We start from the raw sequence: 12,358 nt of genomic DNA on the forward strand, positions 1-12,358 counted from the left end.
AGGTTTCATATCCATGCCTCCTCCGCCCCCATGCTGCAGATGTTTGTGGTGAACAGCATGTCGCACTCTTCAGTTATTGCAGCAACTCTCATGGAATGGAGGCAAATCTCATCACCTTGATGATCCTAGCTGCACTGGGTCTGCTATTCTAATACCTTGGCTTTCTCACCTCCCCACTAGTTAGTGACTGATAGGATAACTTCTCATGAGTACCCAACTGTCTAGAACACCCACCTATTAAATGGGCCTGAGCCGGAAGCCCTCAGAAGGCATGTGTCTCCTAGTGACTTGGCTTCTAACAGCTGTTGATGGGTTTGCAGGATGGGAGAACCAGCTCAGTAGGTCCAACTTCCAGGCTGGAGAAGGGTGGTTCAGAGATGGGAACCCCACTACATGGGAATCCTGGGGTGTTGAGCACGTGCTGGCTACAGGGGCTGACTCCAGTCCACCTAGAGGTTCTAAGGGATCATTTGTCCAGCATGAGGGCTCCACCTTGCCTTCCTCCAAATAGCGTTTAACCAGTGCTGCTAGTTCAGTTATTATGGGTGTTCCTCCCACCTCTCATTCCTGTGCTGGGTTTCTCTAAGGTAACTGTAACGAGCCTTGTTAATGGAACTGCATATGGGCTGGTGGATATAAAAGGTCTCTCTACTGGTGACTAAACACTTCTGTATGTTAACACAACTAGCCTCTTCCACAATAAACACGAGCTGCTTTCAACAAAGGTCTCTCGTCCTTGTGTTCATCTGCAGATCTCTCCACGTGGCTCCCTGTCTTGCTATCCCACCTCAAATGTACCCTCTGACTGAGCCAGGTTCTGGAGACCAGCTCTCTCTGAGTAGGGCAGCCTGACGTTGGTTCCTTTGCTGACTTGCTGTCTTGGGCCTTCCCAACTCCCTAGGACAGGCTCTGAGTGCTAACAATGCCAGGAAAAGGTCTCCCATGGATGCTGTTCCACCCCCTCTGAAGACAATGCAGGTCTGGAGTATTGTTCAGACCCTGGCTATGGGAATGATGCTCTGCCCTGGATCACTCAGATTTCTGGGGCTTGCCACTCTGCCTTCCCTTCCCCATTTCTTAGCCTGACCAGTCCCATGTTGCCTTCCCTGAGTCCTGCCACTCAGACTCTCTCATTGGCTTTATGCTCTAACAAAGCAGATGCTTAAAGCCTTCACCAGAGAAGCTAGAAACACTTATCAGTGCCAAACTAGTCAGGCAGGGTTGGGGGAACTTGGTCTCAGGCAGGATGATGCTAAAGCATCCTCATTGCTACAAGTACTGGTGTAAAATGCTCCCCTGAAAGGTGACTGTAGTCTCACCCTTAACAGTCACCACCTGCCTGGTAACCAGACCAGCTTGAAGACAATGCTCAGATAACTAGGTCCTCCCTTTGGTTTCTCCTGCCATCTACTGCATTCAACATACCTGCATGGATTTCAAAGAAGCAGAACTTAGCCCAGTATGTTAACACAGGTAGAAAAGACGCTTGAGAAATGACCCAAAGGAATTTAAGGGAACTCTTCTTCCTTCTTCTCTCTTCTCTTCTCTGCCCCCCCCCCCACACACAATTGTCACTCTGATCAAAGCTACATACAGTATTTCCCTAGCTCAAATATTAGGTGCCTTTGCTGTGGTCAGTGTGGTTCCACATGAAGCATTCTTTTTCAGATTACAAGAATGCTATTAAGGCTGCAGTGTTTCTAGAACTTCCTGGGCTTCAAAAAAAAAAACAACAAATCAGTCAGGCCTCTGTTAGTATAAACCACTTGTGAATATATGCTATGGCCTTCTTTAGCTCAAGATGTAGCAGCTTGTACTTAAGCAGCCCTGGTTCAATTGCCAGGGTTTCATTGAAATTCAGTTCTGACTGAAAAAAATAATAATTCAATTAACCCCAAGTTGTGGCTTGCAAAATCCCATGCAATTAACTAGTGAAACACTTACATAATGTTTTGTGAAAATGTCTCTCCTGTTCCCAGCACTCACCTGTGCTAGAATGGAAAAGACACCACATGTATGAGAAAATAAGACCCTTTTATGTGCTATGCAGATGTTTCTCCTCAGGAAGTCTGCATGGGTGCTTCCTGGCCCATGTGACACAAGGCACTTGTGTAACTCTCAATTTTAACCAAAGGGAAAATTGTCACAGCAGCTGCAGTACCAGAATGTAACCAACCTGCCTAGGAGTAGCAGAGAGACCTGTAGAACACATTTAAGAGTATTCCTAGACAAGCTGGGGCTAGTGAAAATATAGGCTACAATTATAAATGGAATCCATGAGGATAGCCAGAAATTAAGTAAGGAGGCAACTTGGCTGGTCCTGGACCAAAGAAAACATCCCAGCCTTTCCCAAAATAGACAGTGAAGCAAACAACCACAGAAAATGCCCAATTGCACTGAACAACAGGGTCAGCACCCTAGTGTGGAATGGGGCTACAGCCTCTAGGAAGCATATTCTGGGGCCTCCTATGGGAGCTTGGGAGACCTGAAATGGGCTGATTACTTTGTCCAAGTGCCATCTTTTAGCTATGCTGCCCTCTAGGAGCCAAGTCCTGCTGTGATGAAGTGGTCAGCTCTTCTGGGCAGGAATCATGAGCCCTAAGCATTCCCTGAGAGGCATTGTCTCACTCAGTGGTTGTACTTCTCAGCCAATCACGCTGATAAAACATCTAAAATTATGGCTCTCGCTATTCCCCTGAGAGCCCTGCTGCCCGCACTCCAGAGAAATCTCTGATTTATTTTAATATCCCTGTTCAAATGAGCCAGCTGATGGCATATGATTAAAAACTGGCTAACTGATAGGTCTCAAAATGTAATTGTAAACAGGGAATCACCATGGAGTTGATGTATTTCTAGTGGGGTCCCATGGGGATCAGTTCTTGGCCCTATATTATTTTAACACTTTTATCAATGACCTGGAAGAAAAATAAAATAAAATCATCACTGCTAAAATTTGCACTTGACAACAAAATTGGGGAAGTGGTAACTAATCAAGAGGATAGGTCACTTGGTGCTAGCAAACAATATGCATTTTAACATGGCTAAATGTATATGCCTAGGAACAAAGAATGTAGGCCATCCTGGGTGAAACAGTGACTCTGAAAAAGATTTGGGGGATAATCAACTGAACATGAGCTCCCAGTGGGATGTTATGGCAAAAAGAGCTCATGTGATCCTGGGATGCATAAACAGGGGAATCTCGAGTAGGAGTAGAGAGGTTATTTTTTCTCTATTTGGCACTGCTGGAATGCTATGTCCAGTTCTGGTGTCCACAATTCAAGAAGGATGTTAATAAATTGAGGAGGGGTCTGAGAAGAGCCAGAGAATGATTAGAAAACCTGCCTTATAGTGATAAACGCAAAGAGGGCAATTTATTTATCTTAACAAAGAGAAGGCCAAGGGATGACTTGATCCAGTTTGGACGTACCTACATAGGGAACAAATATTTCAGAATAGGATCTTCAAATCTAGCAGTCAAAGGTATAACACCATCCAATGGCTGGAAGTTGAAGCTAGACAAATTCAGATTGGAAATAAGGCATACATTTTTAATAGTGACGGTAATTAAGCATTGGAACAATTAACCAAAGGGTCACGGTGGATTCTCCATCACAGACCATTTTTAAATCAAGGTGGGATGTGTTTTCTAAAAGCTCTGTGCTGGGAATTATTGTGGGGCAGGTCTCTGGCCTGTGCTGCACAGGAGATCAGACTAGATGATCACAACAGTCCCTTCTGCCTTGGAACCTATGAATCTATAATATCAGGGCTCCATTAATGCCTGCTGTTTCTGTTAAGATGACTGAAGGGGAAAAGGCATTTCCTACAAAGCAACTCATTGGTCAGGGTGGAGAGTTCTGATTTCTTTCTGGTGCTGTCTGTCTAGGCCTGCCCTCTGATGACATCAGCACTGGTATATAAAGGCTGAGCAGCACTTCTATTCTGTACCATTGCAGGATCTGAGAACTGACTGGAGAACCTTGCTGAGGTAAGCTGTGGTTTTTATTGAAATAGCTTTGTTTACCTGTCTGTTGGGCAGAGGGGTCATTTGGCCTGTTCTGAAGTGTTTGGTGAAGATTTCTTTTTTTTGAGCTGTGAAATGTGTGGTTTTAATTTAACCTATTTCAGTGTATGGCATCTGCACTACTAAGAAACCAACTTCAGACTTTTTAGTACAGGCCTAGAAGGGAGATGCTTAGAGAAGAAGGCTCTTGAGTTTGTCTTGTGATCTGTGAAACCTGGATTAGTGAAGAGGAAGGAAGTGGAAGTCATGAGACTTTTCAATCCAGAGTGTCAGGCTAGTCCAAATACTGCCTAGTCACCCTTCCTGGGTGAAACTCCCCCAACCCCCCCCCCCCCCCCCCCCCCACACAGAAAAACCCCACCAACAACAACCAAAAACTCTTAAGGTTTATGGCTTTATGAGATCTTGATTAATCATCTGCAGATGGGGCATTACCTGCCTTGGGAAGCTGAATCAATTAACCAGTGTTAATCAATGATCTTAGGAAGGCAGGGCTAATGAGAAACAAGTGGAATATGATCATAGAAAAGACAAATTTGCTTCTTTAGGTGAAATTCTGATGGGGCTTTAAATCTGTGTATCAAGTGGTCTTAATCTCTAATTTCTGGTCAATAACTCTGGTGCCTCTAGCTAGGGGAGCTCACACTGTGAGGAGGGGGAGTCCTTAACCACTTAGAAATGGTCCTGTGGTGATGGTCACAGGGTTGCCGTCTTTCTGCAGGTGGATGTTTACCTTCCATTAGGCTTGTTTTCAAGCTTAGTAGCTGGTATCTCATGTACTTGGGGGAACTCCTCCCTTCAAGCTTGTCTTCCAACTCTAAACCTGTCTTTCTCTGTGAACCCCACATGAGGGGAAATGCTATAAACAAGGCAAACTGCTTTTGGTCCCCATTTTGACCATATTTCTGTATGCAGTGTAAGAATGAAATCCTATCACTTGCTCTCCTAGCTGCCTGATGGTTGGTAGGTGAGCTTGGTTGGCTGTATAATCTCATTTCAACCTTTTTAATGATGCTGGACAAAGCGGTTTATTAGCACCTGCTGGGGGAAGGAATTGTGGGTTTCTTGCTGATTGTGTGCTGCAGGAATCTGATCCAGCAACTGCAGTGAGTGACACTGCTGTTGTCACTCTAACCTACACAGCCTTCATAGACCTGCCTGTGCCACTACCTCTGGGTTTGGCCACCCCGCTATAGCAGGAAAGTGGCATGACTGAACTGCTGCATTGGTTGGCTGGCTCTTGTCTCTTGGAGTAAACTAGAGTGGCTGAAAAGGTAACTGGTAAGATCTCTCCACTAGCTCTTCCAGGAGGACTCTGCTTTGGGCAATCTAGGAATGATCAGAAGCACTGTCTGCATTTAAGCTGTTAGTCTGGGCACTGCTTGCCTCTCTCTTGTTGGTAGGCTAACCTCTGTGACGTTCTCTCCACTGCAGCATTTGGCTTCACCATGTCTTCTAACGAGAATGACGTTAAGGATGCTCCCTCAAAGAGTGGGGAGCAGGAGCAACAGGTAAGTGTGCTGGAAATCTGGCCAGTGAGACCATGGTCTCAATCTGCTCTTTTAGCCAGTTGTAATCCTATAGTGACTGCTGTAGTGGCTCCAGCCCCAGGCATATGGTGGTGGCAAACCAGCCTATGCCTAGACCTATGTAGCAGAACAAGAAGCACCATCAGCCCTCCTGAGAAGTCCAGGTTCCAACTTGGCTGGTAAATCCAGATAGCTAATGTGACCCACAGTAGTAGCTAACCATCACTGTCTGTGATGGGAACACGGTGCTGCCCCTCAACATGACTGGTGAGCCTGGTTGCACTGAGGCCTGCCCCATCCTAGGAAGTCACTACACCATTAAAGGGCTCTCCAAGCAGTGGCTGAGAGACTTAATGCTCTGGTGTTACTGTGTCTGGCCTCCTTTGCCCAGGAGGCTACAGACCTTCAAATCTGAAAGGGGTGTTGGAGAGGAAAGGTAGCTGAGTACCCATAGTCCTGCACGCTAACCAGCAAGCAATGGTGGTCATGACTCTCCCTTTCGTTCTCCTGTTAGAACTTGGTGAGCAGAGTGGCCAGTCTGCCCTTGGTCAGTGCTGCTTATGATGTGGTCTCCACCACTTACACGTCCATCAAAGAGACCCACCCCGTCATCAGATCCATCTGTGATGTGGCAGAGACTGGAGTGAGGACCATCACCTCTGCCACAGTCAGCGGGGCCCAGCCCATCCTGGACCAGCAGGCACCTCAGGGTGAGTGAAGGAGGGGGGGATGCTCCCATATGCAGGGGATGGGGAGTGAATTGCCAAGTGAGTCCCAAGAATGAACTGTCCTCCCCAGAGTGAGAAATGGGGCCTTCCTCTCCTGTGTAGGTGCATAACACTCCTTCATCCTGGGAGAAGGGCTCCCTGCTTCACCGGGTACCCCCCACTAAATCCATCTTGGGTATTCTGCAGCACCCATCAGCACAGCACATGAGTACCAAACACCCCTCTGAACCGTGGTCCGTGAGGGAAGTCCGCACTATTCAGTCACATGGGGTCTGCCGTTTTATACGCCAAATACAAAGAACCGTGAATGAAGCTTCCTGATTGCTGGGGGTAGCACAGTCTGACACCGCCAGGCCAAAGCCGTTACATGTCTTGGGCTTGTAATCGGCTTCACACACAGTCTTATGATACTGCTATTGCCTCCTCATTCAGGCACAGCCCAGAGGCAGCAGTGGAATGGTCTCCTATGCCCCTTATGTTCAGCATGTCCACACTGAGATATAACTCTGTTTATGTTAATGGCTTCACTTGAAATCCAGGGTCCTGCTGTCCCGGCTCAAGGTGTCCATGCCCTGAAGAGCTCCCAACATAAACATACCATGTAGCTTTCCCACTCAGTGCTGGTCACAATGTATAAGAAACAAACATGTCTGCATCTCCCTTAATGGTGCAGAAACAACTCCACCAGACCCCATAAGTGGGGGGGGGGGGGGTGCTGCCACATCCCCTGGCTTGAAGGGGTTTCCATCATATGCAGGGTTTACAGTTCAATGGCTCTCAGCACCTGCACTATAAACACTGTTCCAGCCCCCCTGCTAAATTCTCTGGTACCAGCCACCAGAGAAGTATCCAGCAAAGCTTAGTGTCAAGCAGTGCTTGGCTGGAGCCTCCTACACCACTCCCTATATCTGCTTCAGTCAGCTGACCCCATTCTCACAATCCCAACTCCATCTCCAGGTAGTGTACCGGCTGCCTTCTGTTTTATTCCACCCCAGCCTGCTGGTGAGCAACACAATGTAATGCCCACAAAGCTTCCTGTGTGGTAAGGCTGAGCATTGCCAGCCAAAAAGGCTTTCTCCAACAATCCACCCCTGACCAGCAGCATAACTCCACAGGGGTGCAAACAGCCCCATGTTCTGGAGCAGTGCTGGCTTGGCAGCTAGAACAGCGAGGTGCTGGAAGGAACTGTCTGGAGGAGAGGCTCCTTTTCCCAAAGTGTCTCTCCCACCTGAGGGTCTCTCCCAGTGGAGGTAAATCACTCTTCACATGGGCAGCGTGGCCTAGTGATCTCCTCACAAATAGGAGCAAGGACCACTTCCTGAGGTCTGGCTCCGACACAAACTTACTCTAACCTCGGACTAGTTCACTTCTCTGCCCTCTCAAAGAAGAAAAGGAGGTGACCTCACATGTATAGAGGGTACAATGAACTTGGGAACTCCCCCGGATGTACACATCCTACTGAAATGGAAAGGCTTTTGGTAACTAATCCTAGAACTGTTAGTCTCAACAGCCAGTGACTATGCCTGCGAGAGCCTCGACAAACTGGAGGAGAAGCTGCCTGTCCTCCAACAGCCAGATGACAAGGTAACTCTAGCCTTTGTTTCAGGGCTCCCTGTGGCGGGGAAGGGCTGTGGTGTGCAGGGGTTTGAGACCTGGTACTGCCCTAGCCGAGGAAGGCTCTGATGGACCACAGCTGCTGGATTGCAGAAGCAAGCTGTTCCCAGGGGGCAGTCCATGCAGTCTCCACTAGCAGCATTGCATCAGCCAACATATGCCTCTGTCAGGCAGAGGCAGAAATGAGCTGAGAAGTGGAGTTTCAGGCTGGTCAATGCTTGAGTTGTGGGGGATTTCTCCTCCCCAATTTGGTGCCCAAGGGTAAGCGTCTGTCTTTTTGAGCAGACATAAACTGACCTTTCCTCTGCCTTCAGGTGGCCTCTGATGCCGAAGAGCTAGTATCATCAACACTGACTAGTGCCAAGGATGCCATCTGCAGCACAGACACTGGAGTGAAGGATGAAGTGACCAGCATGGTGGGTGTGGCCAAAGGGGCTGTCCAGGAGAGCGTGGAGGTGACCAAATCTGCCGTGACCAGCAGCATGAGCACAGTGGTGGGCTCCAGCATGGGGCAGACGATCCTGAGCGGTGTTGACTTGGGACTTGAGACATCGGAGTCGTTGGTGGATCACTACCTCCCAATGACGGATGAGGAACTTGGTTAGAATGCTCCTACACTCTTCATAAACCTAAAGAAATGTGACCCCTGGCTCGGATACCCCTACATAGGTTTTTGGTGTGGTCCTAAGGGTAACTTGGATGATAAGAAGCTTCCTCTCCCCATCCCACAGATCAATGGTGGTGCTCATACTGTACTCATTGCTGTGATACAGGAGTTCAGTGCATTAAATAACATAACTTGCACTTGTCACATGGGGTTGCTTTTGTGGTCCCCCTGATGTAGATTTGTAATACTAATGCTAAGCATGGCTCTGTCTCTGCTAAAAGTGAGGCTGGAGGTCCATCATCGGCTCAAAACCCAAGTGGTGGCTTTCAGATTCTGCCTAGAGCCAGCCTTGAGTGAGCTCCTGCACAAACTAGCTTTAATCTTGCTGTAGGTGGTTCCATCAAGCCAGAGAGCAGAGTGGTCAACTGTGGACCCCCCCCCCCCCATTCTGGAGTCTTAGGCATCCCTGCAGATATCCCAGATCAGTTCATGTGGTGCTTGTGAGATCTCCTGCTTGATGGCACTGTAGGGACTTCTGCTCGTGGTAGGCTGTTGCTGAAATTATGCATGGTTGCATTTTGTAGCTTGGTGAGGCTTGCCTCTTGCTCATATCGACAATACAGCTGTTCAGTTGAGAGGCAATGCAGGTCAGGTCACTGTGTCCAGATGAGATGCTGGATAGGAGCAGGGCCGGCTCCAGCTTTTTTGCGACCCCAAGCGGCAAAGGGGGGAGGGGGTGAGCCGTGATTGGCGGCAGCCCTGCCGCACTGCTTCATTCTTCGGCAATTCGGCAGCGGGTCCTTCCCTCCGAGAGGGACTGAGGGACCTGCCGCCGAAGACCCGGACGTGCCGCCCCTTTCCATTGGCCGCCCCAAGCACCTGCTTCCTGCCTGGAGCTGGCCCTGGATAGGAGATTGCTGTAGATAGTGCTATGCAAGAGCTCAGTGTAAACCTGAATTGGGAACACTTCTAGACTGTGGACTGACTCCATCAATTGTAGAATTTCTAGTTACCTTCAGTTAATTTCCCCCATGGCAGGTGTTTGAACTCCAATAAAGTCCGAAGGCAGAGCTAATAGTGTGTTGGCTCCCTTTCTCCAGCTCTCCGCTCTAGTACAGCCCAAACTAAAATACAAGAGTGGCTGGCACCAGGGCTGAAAGCATCCTGTGCTTGTCTGCTCCCTGCTGACTAGATCCTGGTTCTCCTGTTCCTTTCCAGCTAAACTTGCAGTATCCCTGGAGGGGCCGGGAGAGGCTCCTGTAGAGCAGCAGAGTTACTACGTGCGTCTGGGTTCGCTTTCGAGCACGCTGCGCCAGCGAGCCTACCAGCACGCCCTGGGCAAGATGAGACAAGCCAGGCAGCGCACCCTGGAGGCCCTCTCCCAGCTCCAGCTAACCATTGACCTGGTAGGAACACTTAAACCCTTCTCTTCCCCCCTGCCTTCCCACCAGGTCTGCTTTGGGTAAAGCCCTCTGTCTTGCTAGCTACATAGCTTGTTGTGTGTCTGAGAAGGCTTTTCCTTCACCCCTGCCCCTGGTTCTTGTCACGCAGACCGAAAGCAGAAATCCGAAGTGCAGGCAATGCAATGTTTATTGGGATTAGTTCCAAGCAAGCGTATTGATAGCGCTACACACTGGCAGTCTGTTCCCCAGTGTCCCATTCCCAGCTCTCCTACCAGAGCCTTACTCCATGTTCCCTTCCCAGCTTTGATGCTGCAGAGCCCTTTTTTGTCCCCATTCCCTCCTTCTTAGCAGGCCTAAATAGACCTGTAGTGGACACCTAGTCACACCTCTTGCATGTTATGGTCATATTCCATTTTGGAGGGGCATAGGTGGGACGAAGACCCCAGACTTCTTTTATATCCCATGGCCAGAGCACAACCTCGCTCCTTACCCAAGGCCAGGCTTTTCTTTGGCTTTTAGGGTTTTTTATATGCCTCCACCACACTTTCTCCCTTTGCCCCACCTAACTGGTTGCTTGACCTTGGCTTAAAATAGGAGCCAGGTAGCCTTTCAGAGCATGCTCATATTACAAGGTATGGTGGGAGTGTAACACTTTAACTGTTGTTACTTGTTCCCATTATACTAACACACCCATCTGGCCAGGCAAAAGCAACACACTGTCTTTGTCCTTTGTTCATACGTTAGTATAGAATAGACTATCAAAGTCAAACCCAAAATTCTATTCCAGGCTAACAGGCCTATATACCAACAGTGCCTGCCTGGCCTGAGCAGCCCCACTGTAGTAGTGGACGGTGAATTGAGTCCAGTGCACAAGCAGTTCCTCCCCCCACTACTATTAGCTATGTAAGTGTGACTTGTCGCTGTGGAATCGTATGTTCCCTCTCCTAGATGGAACATGCCAAGCAGGCCGTGGATCAGAAGGCTCATGATGGGCAGGAGAAACTGCAGAAGATGTGGCTGGAGTGGCGCAAGGGCCAGCCAGGAGGCAGTGAGGACAATGGCTCACCGCAGCCAGAGGTATCCTTGTTCTCTTGCAGTGTTGCACTGCACCTTGTGTCTACAGCATGTCATGACAGGAGTGAGCTTCACATGCACCTAATCACTCCCTCCTCTCTCTCTCCAGGAGATGGCGTCCCAGGCTCTAGCCACTTCCCATAACCTCATCCTGCAGGTGCAGACTGCCTGCCATAGCCTCCTGCCCAACATCCAGGGTCTCCCTGCCGCTCTCCAGGAGAAGGTTCAGCAAGCCTATGAGAACATGGGAGAGCTCCAGACTTCCTTCTCCAATGTCCAGTCCTTCCAGGAGCTGTCTGAGGGTATCCTGACCCAGACCCAGGAGAAGGTGACCAAAGCCCAGGAGTCCCTGGATGAGCTGCTGGAATATGTGGTGCAGAACACTCCCCTCACATGGATTGTGGGACCCTTTGCTCCTGCTGGAGACTCTACTGAGAAGGTGGAGGTACCGGCGGAGGCTGAGAAGGTGGAGGTACCGGCGGAGGCTGAGAAGGTGGAGGCAGAGGCCTGAAGTATTGCATTAGATCACCATACAGCCACTACATCTCACTACTGCTCAAATAGAACTTAATGTTCAGTCAGAATAGTCTAGTCATAGTTGGGTTTGGGATCTGAGTCTGTCTGTTACTTTGCACACTGTGTATGTCCAGCTGTATGCACATGACTCTCTACAATGTATTTAAGGCTGTCTATCTTGTATTCAAGTCCCTACTTGCTAGAGCACCTCTGATGCTCTTCCTGGTGAGGTTTGAGTGGGAATACCACTCTCTGATGCAGGCCCTAAGCTTTATGGCCTTAATGTCCCCTCCAAGGGAATGGGAACAGACCTCCAATCCCTTTATTTGGGAGACTTCTGTCTCTGATCTTTCAAAGTCCTGGTAGGGCTTCCTCTAGCCTGTCTGTTAGGGGTATAAAAGGAGTGAGGGTGGGACCTAGTCTGCTTTCTGGTCTTCCTGTCCCTACTGTGCAAACACCTGACAGGCTATCACAGACCCTCACCCTGGTTTCCCTAAAAAACTCTACTTCCCTTTGGAGTACAGCCTTAAGCATGGAAGCTCACGACCGTGCATAGTAACTGCCTGTTCTGCACGTAGCATCTCCTGCTCCACAGCACATGCCCTTATTGTGACGGTTGCTAGCTTTGTCCTCTTAATAGCATTGCATTGTTAGGGTGCAGAGGCTGGTCTCACTGCTCCCCTGAGACAGTCCATAGTCTCTGCCCCTAGAAAGACCCCCCCACCCTTCCCTGTGACTGACTTACGAGTAGAACAAAATGTAAAACTACTGGCTGTACTAAAATAAACATTCTAACTGCATTTGGATAAGGGTCCTGAACTCATGTTTGGTTCTTAATGAAACTGAGTGAGCAGCAGGCAGGT

General features: G+C 49.0%; 1 protein-coding gene across 1 annotated transcript; it reads left to right on the top strand.

The window, feature by feature from the left end:
• The first annotated feature begins 5,472 nt into the window (after positions 1 to 5,472).
• LOC112117651 (perilipin-3-like) lies at positions 5,473 to 11,490 on the top strand. Its single transcript, XM_024215689.1, has 7 exons — positions 5,473 to 5,535; positions 6,068 to 6,263; positions 7,783 to 7,865; positions 8,210 to 8,495; positions 9,721 to 9,908; positions 10,854 to 10,982; positions 11,089 to 11,490. The coding sequence occupies exons 1-7, from the start codon at positions 5,473 to 5,475 to the stop codon at positions 11,488 to 11,490; spliced, it is 1,347 nt and encodes a 448-aa protein (XP_024071457.1).
• The last annotated feature ends 868 nt before the right edge of the window (positions 11,491 to 12,358 follow it).

This window comes from Terrapene carolina, unplaced genomic scaffold (genome assembly GCF_002925995.2).
Source record: "Terrapene carolina triunguis isolate 2854851 unplaced genomic scaffold, T_m_triunguis-2.0 Scaffold35022, whole genome shotgun sequence".
NCBI lineage: Eukaryota > Metazoa > Chordata > Testudines > Emydidae > Terrapene > Terrapene triunguis.